At 38.1% G+C, this 21802-nt stretch overlaps 1 protein-coding gene across 1 annotated transcript in view; it reads left to right on the forward strand.

The window, feature by feature from the left end:
• LOC119425755 (semaphorin-6D) overlaps nucleotides 1–21802 on the forward strand; it is a 120500-nt gene that overhangs the window by 15375 nt on the left and 83323 nt on the right. The window contains exons 2-6 of the mRNA XM_037693302.1: nucleotides 13031–13241; nucleotides 13775–13889; nucleotides 15147–15204; nucleotides 18362–18418; nucleotides 19455–19556. Coding sequence (XP_037549230.1) covers nucleotides 13106–13241; nucleotides 13775–13889; nucleotides 15147–15204; nucleotides 18362–18418; nucleotides 19455–19556 — 468 coding nt within the window. The 5' untranslated portion in view covers nucleotides 13031–13105. The remainder of the gene's footprint in view (nucleotides 1–13030; nucleotides 13242–13774; nucleotides 13890–15146; nucleotides 15205–18361; nucleotides 18419–19454; nucleotides 19557–21802) is intronic.

Raw genomic sequence — 21802 nt, forward strand, 5'->3', positions numbered from 1 at the left:
GATGTGTGTTCGATGTGTGTTCGATGTGTGTTCGATGTGTGTTCGATGTCTGTTCGATGTCTGTTTGATGTCTGTTTGATGTCTGTTTGATGTCTGTTTGATGTGTTTTTGATGTGTTTTTGATGTGTTTTTGATGCGTGTTCGATGCATGTTCGATGCGTGTTCGACGCGTGTTCGACGCACGTTCGACGTGCGTTCGACGTGCGTTCGACGTGCGTTCGATATGCTTTCGATATGCGTTCGATATGCGTTCGATATGCGTTCGTTGTGTGTTCGTTGGGTGTTCGATGTGTGTTCGATGTGTGTTTGATGTGTGTTTGATATGTGTTCGATATGTGTTCAATATGTAATATGTGTTACTATTTAAGCAGCAGAAGAATTTTGAATTTCTGTTTATGAATAAGAGCAAAAAAATAGTGACTTTTTTATTCGATTTTAATATTGCAATACTGTTGTTGCTCATCATGCAATTAAAATCCTCTATTTGAAGAGAATTTGTTTCCATCAGGCTTAGATAGCATGATGGTACTCCCAGCTCTCCACTGAAGTAGTCAGCAGTGATTTCTGTTTGGCCCCCGGGCGTCATCAGTGAGACTCATGCTAGTTCTAGTACTCATCTAAATGAAGTGTGTTTTAGTGAGTTGTGAGAAACACCAGTCAATCAGGAAGAAAACAGAGCTACACATGGAGTTGATACATCCATGATGGGACAGCTGTGGCTCAGTGATTAGAGCTGTTGTCTTCCAACAAGAGAATCGGAAGTTCCATTCCACCAGTATGCAGTAACATGTCGAGATGTTCCTGGGAATGACACTGAACCCTTACCTGCCCCACTGACTGGAAGCCTCGGCAAAAACAAAAAAGAGAAGAAGAAGCCCCGAACCAGCTAGTTGTTGACCATCAGATTCAGGCTGCTCCCCTTCCGTATGGTCCGAGAACTTTGCCTACAAACCAGAAACCAAGAAAACAATGTTAGCCGGTGTCTCCCAGTCCCAACAACAATCAGCTCCACAAGGTAGTGATGAGCAGTGATGACAGATTTAGTGATAGAAATGAGCAATCAGCTCTATGAAAATAAACCCAGAACAAGCCCAACTGGCAACCCACCACAGTGTAAAACAGAGGCCATTTTTAAACAGAATAACATACATTTATTATGACATTACACATGAACAGCAAAGCTATGCTAAACACTTTGAATTACATTAATATAATTAATAATTAATAACATTGGTGCGTGAGTGGTGCCCCCTAGTGGTCAGCCACAGTATGAGTGCTTGTTTGAGTGTGTGTCTGTCGCCTCACCAACTTGGGCGGGAGCGATAAACAAGAAACAGGGGCATGGAAGGGACAAACTACCTACTACCACTTGTTTTTTGCTTTATTGTGTGGAGCTGGGAGATGTTTCACTCAGAAAGAAAGTCGAGCCCAAATAAGCAACTTCACGTTCAAAAACAAGCCCCAAAAAACGCAACCCGCGACTCACAAGATTTGCAAACGACTTTGGAAAAAAACAAGCCCGAAGTCGCTTATAATAAACGGACTTGGCAACACTGGTGAAGGTGCAACCAATGGCATCCACAACGGAGAGCAAAGCCAGCAACCATCAGGTCAACGTCTCTCCTCTGGCCTCCCTCGCTCCTTCAGCAGGTGGAGCTTGATCCTTTAAGCTCCTTCCAACCAATCAGCTGTCTAGAGAGAACACATTCATTAGTAAGGCATTGTTCACACAAAAATGGCACAGGGACACGTTACAATGTTTTGGGCTTGCCAATCCAATGTTGGTTCATTAACTAGCGGAGCCTGCACCAGGCCGTAGTCTTCACCTGCTGACTCCTCTAGCTTGTTATAAATGTTTGTTTCAAAACAGAACCACCTTAAAACAAGATGAATGCTGTGCCCCTGGTAACTGACCGTGTTATCCACTACTACATAAAACATACAATTGACTTTGCTTTTTATCAAACACAAAAGTTGAGGGGAATTCCCTCTCGGCTACCGTAAATAACTGAGTGACAGCTCGGGGCAACGAAAGCAGAATGTTGGGAGCTAATCAACCTTTCATGTGACCGAAGGGGAGAAAGAAAAAGAGTAAGCGCTCTCGCTGGAATCCGGTTAAAAGGAATTTAAACCATATATACAAAAGAAATGACAGAAAACCCCACTGGTTCTGACATTGTGACTTTTTTTAATACCGTGATATACCTTGAAACCAGTAATTGGCTCATGCCTAGATTCAAATGAAAAGCATCTTAATAGTTTAAAGTCAGTCTGTGTGCTTATTGGATAACTTCTGACTTAAACTTCTTGTTTACTTGTCCAAGGAAGAACGAACGCTAGATGTTTTATCATATCAGGCGAGGTGTAAATATTTTAGCAGCCACCAGTTTACAGTCAGAGCAGTTCAGAGAGCAAACAAGCAAATAAAAATAAATGTGTAAGTCAACTTATAATATTCAAGGTCAAGAAATACTTCCTCATAGATATTTCAGAAGTATCACCTTTCACTGTAATGGTCCTTTTTGGCGCAACACAGTGGCGCAACTGGTAGAGCTGCTGCCTCTCAGCAAGCAGGTCCTTGGTTCAAACCCCGGTCCAGGGGCCTTTCTGGGTGGAGTTTGCATGTTCTCTCAGTGCATGCGTGGGTTTTCTCTGGGTACTCCAGTTTCCTCCCACAGACCAAAAACATGCATGTTAGGCTGATTGGTAACTCTAAATTGTCCCTAGGTGTGAGTGAGAGAGTGAATGGTTGTTTGTCTCTTTTGTCTATGTGGCCCTGTGATGGACTTGCGACCCATCCAGGGTGTACCCCGCCCATCGCACAGTGATTGGTGGACATGGTCATCGGCGAACCCCGTGACCCAAAATGGAATAAGCGGATAAAGAAAATGGATGGATGGTCCTTTTTGGCTCCAGATGGGTTTCAGCTTCTCTTATTGGTCACTGCTGCAATACCCAAAGAGCCAAGAGTCTTGTAGATGAACAGATGCTCAGATATATTCATCATTTAACACGGATTCCTCATTTTTCTGGACTGAATAAAACGTGCATTGAATTTAAGGAAATGCAAACGTGAGACGTCATTTACGTTTGACCCATCAAAATGAATGCGGTCATTTATTTACAGAATCAAAGTTTAACATCAAACATTTACATTGATTTGGCAAATTATGAAAATAACAACATAAGCAATCAATCAGGAAAAATCATACGGCCATGATTTTTCCGTTGCTTCACCACAGACATTTATGAAAACTGTACAATTATGATCTTTTACCCACATGGATGTGGGTGAGCATTTTACATAGACATTTCTAAAATATCTGGAAGAATTTCTACTTGAGAGAAAAGTTTAAAGATGAAAGAAGTTAAGAGGGAGTAAGAGGGTGTGTGAGGGGAAGTAAGTGTTCACCAGAATCGACACTCTCCATCAGAAACCCAGCTCGCCTCGGTACGCTTGGTAGGAATCTTGACCCATTACCTTTCTGATGATAATCAGCAGATATGGTGTTCCGTTAACGCTACCTGTTCAGCGTCTCCTTAGTATGGCTGTAGCTCGTCAGAAGTAGTGGCGAGTGAAAGGTGTTATACTCCCATGGAACTCGGAAGAGCTTGTTGTCATGTCAGGATCATCCCGTCTCTCACAGAACTGAGCAGAGACTGAACAGAACAGAACTTCTCCAGAGCTTCAACAGAACTGGTTGGACTGTGTATCCAGCAGAACTCCAACAGCACTCCATCAGAACTCTCTAGCAGAACTTCAACAGAACTCCATCAGCACTTCTAACAGAACTTCAACAGAACTCCATCAGCACTTCTAACAGAACTGAGTAGACCAGGAAGTACTGACATTTTAAAGAGCTGTTTCCGGTTCACTTTTGGGAGTATCCCCATTGGACAGAAACAACCAGACGGGGTGTGTTTTGTGACGTAAGAGGTTAGACGAAAAACAAGAATTGTTATGGAAAGATCAGAAATGTTCTCACAGACAGAGAGAGTTTTGTTTTGGCGCGTTTCAGAAACAGGTGCCAAAAACCTCTATATTACGTCTGAGAGGATTCTAAAAACATGACAGTTTTAACATAACAACTTGTTTTGCGTTTGACTCCAACCTTGGACCAACTTACACTTGCTCATTCAAAAGCAGAAATCATAAAAGGATAATTACTCTGTTACAGCTTTGACATGAGAATAAAAATCATTACACAGTTAATAAAATTGATTAGTTCACTGCCACATCTAAAATGGTTTGAACTAAGACACTTTGATTATCAACATTTGAAAAATAGTAATGATAATAAAAAGAGAGTGTTCTTTTCACTTGAATCTTCAAGAAAGAAAGTCTCAGGATGGGTGAACCTGTATTTCTGAGTTCAAATCAATGAAATGACAGTCCCTGTCCCACAAGGTTCTTAAGGTCAAGATTTTTGACCTTAGACTTAGTTTTTGACATGGGCCTAGTCCACTACAGTCTATTTTCCTTGTGCATTAAAAGTTATTAAGCAACTTCTTATTATCTGGGCTACTGCTTCTCACAGTTGTTCTGCTAGCAGAACAGTGGACAGCAAAGGGTTAACCATGTCCGAGTTAATGTCTTAACTCCCCCAGGAAGTTGTGTAAAATTGATTAATCCTGCAGTAAATGTGTAATCGATCAAATTCTGTCTGGTGGGTGGACCGCAGCAGCCAAAGCAGATCAGATTTATGATCAAATCTCAATATTGGCCTGTTCTATAAATCACTTTGAACTACTCCAGAGACTGGCGGTCCTGTCTGAACCCTTTGTGGCACATTAGTTCTGCTGGTTAAATGAAAGATTGTTCCTGCCAAAACACAAAAAACGACTGTGTTCAGACTTCAAATAAACATCCAACACAGACGGGAAAAAAGATGTTTCAATTATCTAAATGAATCCAAGCTGGCTGATGGGGAAAGGCATACAGTTCTTTTACTGATCAACCTGAGTGAGGCATTCGGTTCATGTGTGCAAAGAAAGAAATCCCGGGGCATTCAAAGGTTTTTCTTCACTTAAACAAAAGAGAAGACGAAACGTCCGTGGGCGAGAGACTGTGAGACACTTTTGACAACCATCTGAGCTAAAATAAGAAGTAGGGATTTTTGATTTGACAGACAGAGGTGAATTAGGTGAAACAAAAATGAAACACTTTCAGGCATCTGCACAGGAAAGATAAGAAAGAACTCACAAAATTAACAAGTGAAAGCGATGTTACGAACAGAACAATAGAAGTGGAGAAAAGAAAAAAGAAATAACTGCAACATGGCAGAGTAAAAAGAGATGTAAGAAGAAAACACTGGTATCAACAGTTCAAACCCGTTTTAGTTTTCTGATGGTCTGTACTTTAGAAACTGCAACATTAAATCATTGTTATTATCACCACATAAAGAAAGCACTATTAAAAGGTCTGTAATTAGTCAACCTGGAATCAAATTATTTGTTGATGTGTGAGAAATCAGAACAAAGTCAATTAGTCATGCCTTAAAAAATACTTCTTTAAGTAATATTGAAAGAAGCTGATTATAATGAGAAAGCTGAGACTGGATCTAATTAAAGCAAGACAATCAATTTAATTGACACTAAAGTAAGTTTCACTCTGAATTTATACAACAATCCACTCTAAATACTGGTTCAGCTTTAAATATTCTGCTATATAAGATTCAGGTTGTGTTAATGTGTTAATAAGGTCAAACAAATGCAAAAACACAACACAGCCCAGTACTTTGGGGGTCATGTACAGGGTATTAATGATGTGAATACCTTGTATCATCTTGTAGATACCAGGTCTTACCATGTGGTTCCAGGTACCCTGCTTTATTAACAGACTTACTATGAATTTATTTTACTTTTCATAATCTAAAAGAGCTGTCGAGTGTGAAACGGCTGGAATGAGAATCAGCACCTCCAAATCTGAGACCGTGGTCCTCAGTCGGGAAAGGGTGGATTGCTCTCTTCAGGTCGAGGGTGAGGTTCTGCCTCAAGTGGAGGAGTTCAAGTATCTCGGAGTTTTGTTCATGAGTGAGGAAAAAATAGAACGCGAGATTGACCGATGGACTGGTGCAGCGTCTGCCGTATTATGGACTCTGTGCCGGTCCATTGTAGTGATGAGCTGAGCTGTAAGGCAAAGCTCTCTGTTTACCAGTCGGTCTATGTTCCTACCCTCATCTATGGCCATGAACTCTGGGTAGAGACTGAAAGAATGAGATTGTGGATACAAGAGGTTGAAATGAGTTTCCTCTGCAGGGTAGCTGGACTCGACCTTAGAGATAGGGTGAGAAGTTCAGTTATCAGGAGAGACTCGGACTAGACCGCTGCTTCTCCACATAGAGAGGAGCCAGTTGAGGTGTTTCAGACATCTGGTAAGGATTCTTCCTGGGCGCCTCTCTAGGGAGGTGCTTCGGGCGTGTCCAACTGGGAGGAGATCCCAGGGAAGACCCAGGACACGCTGGAGAGACTCTCTCTCGGTTGGCCTGGGAACACTTTGGGGTCCTCCCTGAAGAGTTGGAAGAGGTGGTTGTGGAAAGTGATGTCTGGGCCTCCCTGCTCAAGCTGCTGCCCCCGCAACCCGACTTCAGAACAAGTGAAGAGGATGGTCTAAAATATGCAGACATATTATGGTGTAGTCTCTGTCTGTCCTTCAATAAGCTTTCTTTTGTCTCGCCCATAAATTCTGATTCACTCAAGATAATTTCATGAAACCTGATACACATATGCTTCATCACTAGACTGAATGTTGTGTATGGTTTTCAGCCCCCCAGCCCCAGTGTCAAAGTCACAATTCAAGGTCAAAATTATTTGCTTGTCCGCTCCATAATTGTTCATCCGCTCAAGATAATTTAATGGAACTTGAGGAACATCTGTACCACCACACGACGTACTCATCACTACAGCTCCGAGGTTAAGGTCACAAATCAAGGTCAAATGTTATACAAGGACTTTGCTTTTCCGGGCCGTGTCGATGGGCGTATATTGTGCCATACATAGTACTCTTGTTTGACTAAATCATTGGATGGCTTTGAGAATAAGCAGTTTTTGCCGATGTTAAGACTTCATCAAGCTCTTTATTTTTAATTAATAAACTAGAATGACATGTTTGTCTCCCATTTTGAAGTGAGTAAAATTTGGGTTAAAATAAAAATCTAAAATCTTAAATAAATATTAATCACTTTTGAAACGCAACGTTGTTGCTCTTTTTCTTGCAACTCTAAAGTCGTGTTCATTTTCTCACTTCATTGTGGGTGGTATTGCCTTGTCTGACTCTAGAAATTAGTTTAAAAAAAGGGTTCAAGGACAAGAAAAAGAGAAAATAGAACACAGACAAAAGTACAACTACTGTTTAATATCATTTTGTTTAAATTTAGTTTTCATGCAAATGGCCCACCAAATTTATTCTGGGTGCAACATTTTACATTGCTTGAAAGTTTTCCGGTATACCTTCAAATTAAGATGCTTGTAATGTTAATTATATAAGAAAGCATGGCAAGTAAACAAAACAACTGTAAAAGCTTGTGCAATGTGAGAGGAAAAAAAATCAATCCCATCAAAATCGTCTCCAAGGTTACTTGCGGTGATGCTGGAACCCAACCGAATTCTATTCTGTCTTTTTTATTTCGTTTTTTTTGTTATTTTTGCCTAATCTTACTGACAAACAGCACCTTTGCCTTAGCGGTCACATTTGTGCATAAACAAACTGAACCAGCAGTCTTCTTGGCGGAGGCAACAGTGTTTTAAACCACTAAAGCTAAAGCAAGTGAGCTGCTGTACATTAGACTGTAATTATGCACTTTAGATACTTTATAGTTCAGCTCTGCAGCAGAGAGTCTGATCTGTGTCTCCGTGACAAAAGAAAAGGGATCACCGTACATCACATACGTGCCTTCCGGAAGCCTGCACATGGCAACACTGGCAAGAAACCTTTCCATGTGTTGATCCTATCTACGAGCACATGTACTTGTAGATAGGATCAACACATGAAAAGAAAGTTTAAAGTGTATTTAAGAAATGAGATATACCTTTAAAAATATACACAAACCAGCTTTAAATAAGTCATTTTCCCCATTAAAGTGAGCTCATAATTGTACATGCACATGTGTGGGATTGACTAGTTAGTCAATATGTCTCAGTTTCAGCTCACTGGCATCATGACTGCTTGGCTTTAAGCAGCAAACTAATGATCCAGGGAATAAAACGCATTGATGGGGCCATTATTAATCAAGATGTGACTCATCTGAGAGTTTGCTCTGTTGTTTCAAATCATTATTTAGTAGAAAAATGTGAAAGACAAATGCTCCCGGGATTGCTCAGTTCTCATTTATCAATGCTAGATTCGTGTGTTGTGACGTCATAACACCAACGCTGTAACATCTCCATCAGTCGGTGGCAGCGTTTAGATTTACCGCTATTTCTATTCTACCTTTCTCATTAATAATTTTTATTTCGATTGAAGTAATGAGTTCCCTTTGTTCCCTATCTCCATTTTGGTTTTTGGGCATTAATTGTTTCTTTGCAACTATTGCACCATGAAAGCCGGATTCACAAAGTCTGCTCCCAACAAAGAAAATGTGTCTCCACTAATGTGTGCTCCAATCTGAGCTGCTCTTTCTCATTTCTGTGGCTGGTAACAGAAAGACTTTTCCTTTGCAACAGAAAGAAACTCACGGTCTCCCTTTCTGTAAAAATATATCACTGGGCTGCGACTGTTGGTGATGAGTTGGGAAACGACATTTGCAAGAGTCTTTAAAATGTCGTAAAACATTTACGGGGTTCGCAATTTATTTGTCTAAGTCACAAAGGTTCACAATTTTGTTGCTTGAGTTTTAAATATATTCATATAATTGTGAAAACATTTTTTTTCGATGTAGTTAGTCTTGTTAGCTGTTTTGTTGTGTGCATCTCTAAACAGTCCTAAGATTTCAAAAGCTGTATTTTGAAACTACTCTAACAAAAAACATCCGAGGCGAAATCCAGGTAAAAAATACATGCCCATGTTAAGTAATGGCATATTAAACAATCAGTCCAAAATCTACCTATTGTCTGTTCAGAAGAGTACTCCTCCACTTAAGGAGTTTACTGCTTGGTGGGAAAACAGTTTATTTGGAACTCCTCAGGCTGATGAAGCCCTCAGGATAGAGGGCGAAACGTCTGTCCAAAATAGAAACTGCCCAGATGACCTGACTGCATTATTGGATTTGGTACCTGGATGATTGAGCATGAACTTTGTTGCTTTGAACCACTTTGGCTGTGGCTGCCTGCCTGAGAAGAGTCGACGGGGGTACAGGACAGTCTCCAGAAACCATCTTATCTCCATCAAACTGGATGGTCCACTTGAGTTTACTGCTTGGTGGGGAAACAGAAGCCCTCTGGATAGAGAGCAAAACGTCTCTACAACAAACTGTCCAGAGGACCTGACTTGAATTTATTTTAGATTTTTTTACCTGGATTATTGCACATGCATCAGGATATATGTGCTAGTTTTGTTAGGAAATTTCAGTTTTGTTTTTTTTTCCCCACACCTGAATGATGTTTTTCCTTTAATAGAAATTATTGCAGTTACTGTCAATGATGTTTGCCATTTGGAAGAAACACCTCACCACTCTGTAGCTGTTAGTCTCATTAAAGAAGAAGAAATTCTACCCGTTCTATTTGGACACAGCACTTTTGTTTCAACTCTATATGAGTTATTCAAACTTCAGCTCAACGTTACCAGACATTAACTCTGACGTTTTCATTTAAAACATCTCAGATACAGTGCCCGTGACTGTAGTAAGATGAGCACTATCCGCTCCAAGCTCCAGGTTGTTTAACTGTCAGCAGGCAGAGTGAAAGGCAACTTATTGCTACGAGCAGTTTGATCAAACATGCTGAAGTTCTAATACTCCACTACAAGATTTCCACCAATCACATGACAGAAGCTGTCTTATCAAAGGTCCATGATTTTATTTTTTATTTTTTTTTAAAGCAGGGTGGAGAACTTTTCAGACTATTATTACTGCTACTGAACAGAAAAGTGAGTGTATTCTGTTTGAACACAGTTTCAGCCACACTGATTATAATTTTCTGGTGGAATAACCGTGTTAAAACAACCTGTTCAGATCAGTTACCATATTTTTTAGGACTATAAGGTGCACTTAAAATCTTTTAATTTTCTCAAAATTCTACAGTTAGCCTTGTAATCCGGTGTGCCTTATGTATTAATTCTGATTGTGCTTACTGACCTCGAACTGATTTTATGTTATATGTTAAAGCTTTTGACACTGTGGATCATAACATCATATGTCATAAACTCTCAGAAAGTGGTTTCTCAGATCACACCATTGGTTGGTTCTCTAACTATCTTTCAGATCGGAGGCAATGTGTTCAACATATTGGTATTTCCTCCAGTTATTTAACAGTCAACAACGATGTACCACAAGGCTCAGTCTTAGGACCCACCCTCTTTACAATCTACATTGGTAATGTAGGTTAGAGCATCCCTGATGCTTTACATTTCTATGCTGATGACACAGTTGTTTGTCGAGCTAAAACAGTTGCTAAGGCTTTCCAGCTTTTGACATCATCCAGTCAGATTTCTTCCATCTCAAACTTGTCCTAAACACCGACAAAACCAAAGGGATGCTTTTTTTCAAGCAGGAAGTTAGTCCCAGCAGTTTCCCTCTGATTTTATCCTCAAATGTGTCCCTATTGAGTTTGTTGATTCCTACAAATATTTGGTTATCTCGGTCGACACACATCTCTCTTTTAAGATTCACATGGAAAACTTAGTAAAGAAACTGAAAGTTAAATTGGGTTTCTTTTTCAGAAATAGATCCTGTCTAACTCTCAATGCTAGGATTGTAACTGCGACTTTCCTTCCCTCCATTGACTACGGTGACATTATTTACATGAATGCTCCTACAAGAACCCTGCAGATGTTGGATGCTGTCTATCACAGTACTAAAATTCATAACTGGCTGTAACTATCATACCCACCACTGCACCCTGTATTCACTGGTTAACTGGACATCGTTAACTTCACGCAGACTCTCCCACTGGTACATTTTCATCTTTAAATCACTTCTTGGTCTATTGCCTTCATACATCCCCTCCAAAATGTTACTGTGTGAGTGCAGCTACAGCGTGCTCTTTCAGGACATTATTACCGGCAGTGTCCCCTCTGTGCAGACTGAACTAGGCAAAAGGGCCTTCTCCTACTCCGCTCCCGTTTCCTGGAATATCTTGCAAATAGATTGAAGCATTGACCTCTCTAAGTGGCTTTAAACATCTGTTAAGATCCTGGCAAAAACCAGTGCAGACATATCCTGATGCTCAATAATCCAGGTAGAAAAATCTAAAAAAGTTAAATCTAGTCCTCTGGACATTCTAAAAAATAAAAATAAAATAAATTGTAGAAACGTTTCGTCTTTCATCCGAAAGCCTTCCTCAGTCTGAGGTGCTGTATTCAGCTCAGTCTTATAAATAGCACCTTCTCAGAGTGGATCAACCAGTTTGCTGCTGACAACCAAAACCAGCTGCTCACATGGTCAAGAAGAACCATCAGCCTAATGATGGATCATTAGCACACTGATGGCTGTTTACTATTCACAATGCAGACATGTTCCTGTTTTTAGTTTTCTACACAGCCTTACAATCTAGCTGTTTTTTTTTTCATTACTTTTCCTTTTAATTATCCTTTTAATTGCCATTTTATTTTCACTTGTTAAAAGAAATAAGTTAATTTGTACCCATCCTTTATGATTGTCTGTTGTGGTCATCAATCTTTGCTAGAATCAAGTCTCTCTTGTAAATGAGCCCCCGATGCTCAACGGTATTAACCTGTATAAATAAAGGTTGAATGTGGTACACAGCATCCAAAAATATATTGAAATGAACTTGTTTCGCTTAATGTGCCTTATGTATGAAAACAGACCCGTTCATTGATTTTCCACCTTATAATCTGAAATATACTGTATGTAGTTTCCATGTGTATAGAGCTGTACTTGTCTGAAAAGATGAGTTGAAATGAACAATGTTCCTTGATGTGTGCTGTCTGATGCTCTTCACCTCCTCATCTCCCCTAACTCACATTTATTAAAGAAAGAGGAAAGAGTTGCAGATTGAGGTTAAATTGAAATGGGGAAAAACGTCCAGCCGACATGACTATTGATGTTTTTGGTCAAAATGAAAGAAAAACAACTGAGGAGATATCAAGACATTTTCACTTACTTTTTTTTTTTTTTTTCTCATTTTAAGTTAATTTCTAATGCGGGAAAAACAAAAGGTTTATTAAAAAAAAAAAGTGTTGCTCCACTTCTGAGTCCACCTTTCTTGTGTTTGTCACTTTTGGATGATGGAACAAATCCAGAGAGGCATGCATCAAGAATCTGATGGAGGAGGGGATCAGAGGAGACGGTGTCCCCTTCATCCCTTCATGTGCTCGTCTTTTTGTATTTTGTTTCTGTATGATATGATGGGAGGGCAAACGGAAAGAGAAAGTCAAAGAAAGATGATCGTAGAAGGTTTCTGAAGTTTTTTTTTTAAGTGCTATGAGGATAAAACAAAAGTTATTATGATAAATAATAATTGTAATTTAAATTTTGAATGACTTCCTTTATAATCATGGAGGATGTAGGACTTAACAGTAATCGCTCATGTTTCCAAACAAATGATTACATTCACAAACTTTTCTGTTTTTTGCCTTTTTGTTGTTGTTTTTGTCTAATTTATGACATTTCTTTACTTTCAATGACTGATTTGTGTGCTCTGCACCGAACCAGCTCCTCAGCATCAATTGTCAGAGTGAAGTCTTGAATTTAATGAAGATAAATGCATTTTTGTGTGATGACACAAACAACACATCAGTATGCAAATGTATGCAATTAATTTTGTGTTTTGCACTGTGACTTTACAGGTTAATGCAGGGTCAAGTGCTAATTTTCATCCAATTTATGGCTTCGGTTGAAGCAAATGATCTAGAAAGATAAACACTTGGGCCTTTTAGCTTTTCTTCTAAGAGTCATTTCTTTCTGTCCCCTGACAGCTGATGTTCGTCATGACCTGCTGACATCACCATCTCACCTCGCTGCCCTCCTTTCATCTAGAGGTTTCCTGCAAAATGGCCCCGACCGACTGGCTGTGGTTGTTGTTGTTGAGGCTGACGCTCCTTTTCACTTCCTGTTTCGTGTCGGAGTCGGTCTCAACAACATCCTTCCCGAAAGACCTGGAGCCTCTCAGTGTGGTCAACTCAGAACGTGAGAGGATCGTTTTGATTCCAAGTCCATGCTAGTTACGAGCCAGTTGTTGGATTATTCCATACCAGCTTTATTTATAGAGCACTTTAAACACCCATAGGACCAAAGTGCTGTACATATAATAAAACAATCGGGCAATAATGAATGATTAAAATTAAGAAAAATAAAAAAGAAATAATGGCCAAAACTTAAAAAAAAAAATTAAAAAAAAAGAAAGATTCAGGACATGTTTAAAAAGCTTTAAAGTTAATTAAATACCTTGGGAGATCTCAGTAAATATGGTTTATCTTGAATGTTCTAAGTTTTTATTAGTTTTTTTTTTTCGTTAGTTCATTTTGTCACATTTTAAGTAGCAAAAAGCAATTCCTCATTTTACCCCCATGTGTAAAGTTATTTGTTACAGTTGCCTGTTTCTCTTCTTTTTAATGTGTTTAATGTTGTTTGTAGGTAGCCTATAGGGGAATTTCTTTGGAGTGAAGGGATTAGAAAAAAGAACGTTTCAAAATGTTCAAATCCACATTGTGTGTTTGCAGAGTCGTACCTGTATCCAGGATTTCAAGGTTTGCTTCAGGACAACGACACTCTGCGTCTGGGACTAGATTTTCAGAGAATGTTACGGATCAATCATATGCTGTACATTGCAGCCAGGTCAGCACACACACACACACACGTTCTTGTAAACATACCTGTTTGGGACTTTGCATTGACTTCCATTCATTGTCTATAGCTTAACCCTGACCCTTACGCTAACCCTAACCGATCCAAAATTCACACCTAAACCTAAACCCTAACCCCCCAACGAGACTTCTCCTTATGGGGACCTGCCTTGGTCCCATAAAGAGCAGTTGGTTCCCACAATGCATGTTGGTTTTTTTTGTAAAATTGGTTCCCACAGGGTAAACTGAAACAAAAATGTACACATGCACACACTGGGAATGCAGTTGGGTTTGATTGGTTTGTGAGCTGAAAAATAATGGTAGGTATCTCGAGTTCGATCCCTGGTCATTGCACATCTTGTGGTGTCTCTGAGCAGAACACCTTATCCCCAGTTGCTCCCCAGGCATTTTCCATAGCTGCCCACTGCTCCATCTAGTGGTGGATGGGTTAAAAGTCAGAGCCAATTTTGCCATTGTATGGGAACATACAATGATGACAATACATTACACATTATTATTATTTTTAATTAAAAAGCACATCATGATATTTATAAAAATGTTTAAAGCAAAGTTTCAGTTACTGTACAGATGTTGGTGCAAAGGAACTAATTAAATAAAAGTTATTTAAAGACAACTTTTAGCTGTGTGAACTTAATGCTACCTAAAATATGAGTGCGTTATTTTATGTAAAATTTAAGTTATTGTCTACTTTTATCTTTTCTTATGGAAGTAGCTAATTAAATGTATTTATTTATTTAGTTTTGTCGCAAACAAATTAAAAAACATACTTTTTAGTGTTTTGTACTTTTTAATATTCGTAACAGTTTTTCTATACTGGAAAATGATATATTGTTTTGTGATTTTTGCCGTTTAAAAAAAACATAAAAAATAAAAAACTCAACATATTTAAATGTAGTTTTCAAAGATTTGTCTTTGTAGCTTGTTTTGGTCTTTTGCTTATAATTATGACTCCTTAACACAGAATCTGCGTCAGAGTTGAAAAATCTCTGGGTAGGCGACACATTTAAAGCCAATATCAGCGCGATAAAAGCTAAAATCAGCATCAATCCATGTTTAATCCTAATTAAAAAACCGTAACAATGGAGCAAAACAATGCTAAAGTTGATTCGACGGAGCACACTTGGGAACAACCGCACGAGAACGAAGAAGCACGTTCACCAGAATCCTCCAAATCTCCAGAGATGTGAATCTGCACGTTTAGTCTGACTCTGTGCTTTGAACTCCTCAGGGATCACGTGTTTGCTGTGAACCTGACGGCGGCTTCAGAGGAGTTTGTCCCGCAGCTGGTGGGTAAATTTATACCATAAACAGTTTATTTTGGGGTGCGTTGCTTCCAGAGAGCACAAAATGTGTTTTAAGTGTAAAAAAAAAAACCCTGACTTTCTGGAGTTAGAGTTCTGCTCAGCCCTGGAGCTGCCGCCTGCTGCTCTTTGAGCTCTGAACTTGTTGAGCAGCTATATTAAAGAGATAACTGGTTGAAGACTCGGAAGGAGCAACGTTTTTGGTTTTATTGTGTAAATTACTCTGGGACCATTTCTCACTCCTTCATTGTAGATTTTATTGCTTACCGCCATAAAAGGTGGGCGACCATGGAATTGCCCATGACTGTCTGTGTGGACTTGTTCAATCATTGGACGTAAATCTACAACTTTTAAAGTTCACATGATACAAGATGGACGCCATAACAAAAAGAGTATACCTCAGTTGTTTTAATCAATATTTAACTTAAATTATGCCAGTCAGGATTAGTCAGAGGCTCTTTGTGACTAAATGAAATTTAAAAAATCCCACCAAATTGCAAGATTTGTATTAAATTCTGAACATATTCCTTAATGACTGACATGGCGTGTTTATATACACCTCGAGTCAAACTATATATTAAAAAAAAAAGTTTATACAGGATGTATATGATTAAGAATATTAAAAATGAAATATTAATTTTAAAAAAGCAAAAGGTTGAGTTTATTCAAACAAAAATCAGCTTTAGGAGTAAGTTCAGGGCATTGTTCTAAATATCGGTACAAATGTTCATAAATTTCTGATTAGTCATTTTTGAGAGAACATTTTTTGTAGTTTATAGCATCCGCTATAACTCAATGTTTGTCAAATCTGGTCCACTAATTCAAAATTAATGTTCCTAACAGTATTATGAATTTCATCTTATCATCTACTAGTATTTTGAAGATATGGCTGAATGTGTCTTTAGCTAGCTTGCTAAAACCATTTGCCTAGGCTAATTCGCATGTTTTAAAAACAAACTATTTATCCTTGAGAACCGACGTTCAGCACGCTATCTAGATTCAGGATGGTGAGTGATGGAAACTGAACTACAATCGTTTGCGAAAAAGTAAAGTAATTTTCGCAAACTTTGCAACGTGGTTAAAAAAAAAAAAGACAGTTTTGGCGAAATCGGCATATGAACCTGGGATTGTGACAATATAAGCCAATAAATTTTGTAACCTAAGGTTTGTAAATTAAAAAACAAAAAACAAATGCAAACACCTTAATGATAGCGCCCCCTATAGGTAAACGTGTCAGAGTATTTGTCTGTGCCGCACACACAGGCCATAGTTACCACCATATAATTATTATGTCGGTACGCCTTGCGGTTTGGGCTGATGTATGACTTTTACTTACGGAATATAAAAAAATAATAGTAATTATATACGGAACATCCAAAATCTGTTTTGTTGTGTGTTTCCTTGACTGAGGAAGCCTTCTGGATCGAAGGCGAAACGTTTCAGCACAAAAAAGAAGAAACCGTTCAGATGACCCGACTGAAAAATGTTGGATTGTATACCTGGATTATTGAACATGGACTTTGTTGTTTTCTACCAGTCTGACACAACTGTCATCAAGGAAGAGGGCCAGCATTGGAGGAGGTGGCATGCCAAAGAGACCATCTTAGCACCAACATAACTGGTTTGTTCCACTTTGGAGTAAGCTGTTGGGGGAAGAATCAGTTTTGTCGTGTGTTTTCTTGACTGATGAAGCCATCCGGATGGAAGGTGAAACGTTTCAGCAAAAAAAGACGAAACTTTCCAGATGACCTGACTGAAAAATGTTGGATTGTATACCTGGATTATTGAGCATAGACTTTGTTATATACGGAACAGTTTCTATGAATCTATAGGATTCCATGCTCCGCTGGATGCATGGAGGTTGTTCCATCACCTTCGCTGGCTTGGACCCCTAACTATAGTGGCTTGTAATTTTTGAGGCGGCACAAAGGACGTTTCCTTTGATCTCCACAACTCTTTCTAAACCAAAGGAAAAAGGTTAGAGGGTGGCTTGTGACAGTAATAGGCTTCCTGGTGTATTGCAGGATGGTGGGCTTTGATGTGAGCTGTTCTATTTGTTATCAATGATTCAACCTCAGCAGTGCGTCTGAGGACCGCCTCGCTTCATCTCTGCCTCTTTACGTGCTTTACTTTAGAGATCTTGTCTTTTTTTTTTTTACCGAAACACTCAGCGTGGGCGATCGTATTTTGTATCTACTTTTTAAACGTCTTTAGGATTTTGTTTTCTTCTGCATGCTAATGGAAACATCAGCCGCTTCAGCTGTGGTAACGTTGCCTCGAGTAAAGCCTTTTAAAATGTGGATTGAAGTCTACAAACATGACTTCAACTTTGGCAGGATTTGCAAATCAGAAATTGCTGATTACACAACTCCCAATCATGTTTAATGCAGAAAAAACAGATGAATCAATCAATTTTGGTAAATTAAAATGGCTAAATCACTTTAAATCACTTGCTGTTGGTCCTAACCAATTTTGTAATCTTAAATCAGTCAGAAAATATAAAACACTGAGGGGGGCGACATATATCTTGTATTGATCAAGATTTAAGACTACCGGTAGATGCATCTTGAGTCTTAGTGGCCTTGCTTAAATTTGTAACGGCTTACACTTTAAAATCAATACAGATGAAGTTCCAATGTAAAATTTGTTAAAACTCAATGTAACAAAATAGTTTCCCTGCTGTTAATCACGTCATCTTGTCAAGTTATTGATCATACTCAAATGCATTCATGGCAACCTTTGGAGATAGTTCCAACTTTCCATATTTCAGTTTCCTCAATAGTTTCTACTGGAACTGTATCATTTTTTGTAGGAATTTATAAAATATCTTGGTAAACAGTGAAAAAATTACATTTGAACACACCTCTGCCTCCCGAGGACTATTTGTTTCTAAACAGAAAGCTCCAGCCCACATAACAGATTTGTTGTACAACTTTATTTTGTGCGTCTGCCAACATTTATCTGAGCTGTAGCCTCAGCAGCTGCTCACTGATGGACCTGGAGTGTTTGTTCAAACAGCTCTCCAGTCAGACATGACTCATCTTCCTGCTCACCTGTGTGTTTGCGTTCGTATCTAATCAACACTTATTAGCAGACATCTCGAGAAGAGTGACTCTCTCCTCCACTCTGGCCTGTGTTTCAGAAGCTGACATGGAAGTCCACGGACGTCAGCAAGTGCACGGTCAGAGGAAAGAACAGCGTAAGTTTGTTTCAACACAATTTGATACTTGATCTTCTCTCTTCTAGTTATTTATTATTATCATTATTATCATTATCATCATTATTATTATTAATAATATAATACCCCCGTTGAAAGATGATTACGGTAAAGTCTTTGTCCGTCCGTCTGCCAAAAACTTTCTTGTCATAACTTCTGAGCAGCTCAAGATAATTTAATGAAACTTTATATACATTTGTACCACTACAAGACAGTGGGTTATGTAATTTTTCCATCACCCCAGTGTTAAGGTCAAGGGCACAAATGAAGGTCAAATTTCAAACAATGTTTTTGCTTGTCCCGCCCATAACTTCTGATCTAAACAAGATAATTCAACAGACTTTGATACACTTTTGTACCACTACAAGACAGTGGGTTATGTAATATTTCCATCATGGCAGCATTAAGGTCAAGGTCCTAAATCAAGGTCAAAGTTCAAACTATGTCTTTGCTTGCCCTGCCTAAAACTTCTGATCTAAACAAGATAATTCAACAGACCTTGATACACATTTGTACCACTACTAGACAGTTTATGTAATATTTCCATCACCTTAGTGTCAAGGTCACAAATCAAGGTCAAAATTCAATGTATTTGCTGGTCCCACCCATAACTTCTGATCTGAACAAGATCATACAACGGGCCTTGATACACCCTTTTACCACTAATAGACAGTTTATGTAATATTTCCATCGCCTAAGTGTCAAGGTCACAAATCAAGATCAAAATTCAAACAATGTCTTTGCTTGTCCCACACATAACTTTTGATCTGAGCAAGATGATTCAATGGAACTTGATACACACTTGTGCCACCACGAGACAGTGGGTTATGTAACCCGGTTTAATTTCAAGGTCAAATGTTATAGGAAGTCTTTTCTTGTCAAGGTCATTGCTATAGATTGTAGCATTTGTTGACAGGTGTATAAGGTGTCGTATGCGGTACTTTTGTTTAAAAAATTTCTAGGATTTCTTTAGTGAAAATCTGTTTTCACCCCGATTACGTATTTTTGTTTGTTTCAGGATGAGTGCTACAATTATGTGAAAGTGCTCGTGCCCCGGAATGATGAGAGTCTCTTTGCCTGTGGTACCAATGCTTTCAACCCAACCTGTCGAAACTACAAGGTAACATGAAGCCACCGGTTAATGCAGATCCATACTCTTAACACCGCAGTGCAATGGCTTCTGGATTTTTTTTCTTCTTCTTCTATAAAAGGTCAATTCAAGAACCCCTTGGGTTGTTTCTACACATTTTACTCATTCAGGGAGAGATCTTTTCCAGCTCAATATTTATTGACAGTTTCCAGGCTGCAGTGGTGGGAAATAACTACCGGGTGTTTGAAGGTCTTCGAAAGTATTGGCTTTTCAGAAAGGCAAACGGTGGTCTTAATAACGTTTTAATTTTGTTTTCTGCCGCTTGTTTGGCTCCAACTAAATGAATTATGAGACAATGGATTCTACAAGAAAGACAAATGGCAATCGAATAAAAAATATTAAAGATTAAAGAGTTTTCGAACAATATTGGTTTTCACATACAGAAGTATACACATTTGAGAAAGTTTAAAACTAAAATCAGATTAGGATTAGATTTTTGTTTTTTCTGTTTCTTGTACATTCGTTATATTATCATAATTTACTATGTTGGGTGTGTGTTAAGTATTGTAGGACTCTTATGTTTTGAGTATTTTGTTTTCCACTCCTCGTTTTCAAAAATCTTTATCCATCAGCCCTTTTCAGACAGTCAGACACAGAATATAAAAAGCCTCTATTTTATAAAGGTTTTTCTCAAGTTTAAAACATGTTTTGCAACATTCAGACTAACACAAAAAGCATAAAAAGATGAAAACAGAAATATTCTGGAAGATGTGGCACTGTAAAAATAACAGTTTAAAATAATCATGTTACATAAATGGCTTTGTTTGTTTTCTTAACTCTTTTGTGGTAATATAATTTTGATGTGTTAAAAAAAAACAGTTATTAGAAAAAAATGTCTTAATGATACTAAAAACTAAAGAATAACTGTAATTTCAGTCAAAAATCTGTAAAATAGATCAACATTCATTGTAACCAAATATATATGAAACATAGAACTTTAACATATCACTTACAAAAGGACAAAATAATGTCACACTGTCAAGTGGGCTTATGGTTACTTTGTGCTCTTAAATTAAGACATTACTTAAAAAGCATTGAGACCATTTTCATAGAGAAGTTGTATTATTTCTGTATATTTAATTTTACTAGGAATGTGTAAGAATTCTTATAATTCTGACACTAAATCTGCTTTTCATCTACCAGTTAATGGAGTTCCAGGAGAAAGATTTCCTCATAAATGAGTTTATCCTTGGATACATTACTGTTTTTTTTTTTTTATATTTGTAAAACTATTTTATCATGCTATTTGTGGACTAGTGACTTACTTGGGTACATACTTACGTACTTACTTATGTACTTACTTACTTAGGTACTTACTTACTTATGTACTTACTTGGGTTCTTACTTACCTACTTAAGTACTTACTTGGGTACATACTTACTTACGTACTTACTTATGCACTTGCATACTTGGGTACCTACTTACTTAGGTACGTACTTGTGCACTTGCATACTTATGTACTTACGTATTTACAAACTTTTTTACTTGCGCACTTACATACTGGGTACATACTTACTGACTTATTTACTTACGTACATACTTAGGTACTTACTTACCTACTTGTGTACTGACTTACTTACATACTTACTTACTTTCTTACTTATTTACGTATTTTGGTACTTATTTACTTGGGTATGCCTTATTTACTTACATATGTACTTAGGTACTTACTTGCCTACTTACTTACTACTTACTTACTTATGTACTTATGCACTTACTTAGATACGTACTTACATACTTACTTTTGTACTTACTTACTTGGGTTCTTACTTACATACTTACCTACATACTTACTTAGGTACTTACTTACTTTGGTATATACTTAGGTATTTACTTACTTGTGTACTTACTTACTTAGGTACGTACTCACTTGCGTACTTACTTTCTTACTTACTTAGGTACTTACTTACTTGGGTATGCAATTACTGACTTATTTACTTACGTACATACTTAGGTACTTACTTACCTACTTACTTACGTACTGACTTACATACTTTTTTTTACTTACGTACTTAGGTACTTACTTACTTGGGTACGTACTTACATATGTAAATAGGAACTTAGGTACTTACCTAGTTACTTGCGTACTGACTTACTTACATACTTACTTGCGTACTTTGGTATTTGCCTACTTTCTTACTTATTTACTTTATTTATGTATTTTCTAATTCACTCACTCACTCACTCACTCACTCACTCACTCACTCACTCACTCA

The sequence above is a fragment of the Nematolebias whitei genome, chromosome 19 (genome assembly GCF_014905685.2).
Source record: "Nematolebias whitei isolate Nwh7 chromosome 19, NemWhi1, whole genome shotgun sequence".
In the NCBI taxonomy this organism is placed as follows: Eukaryota; Metazoa; Chordata; class Actinopteri; order Cyprinodontiformes; family Rivulidae; genus Nematolebias; species Nematolebias whitei.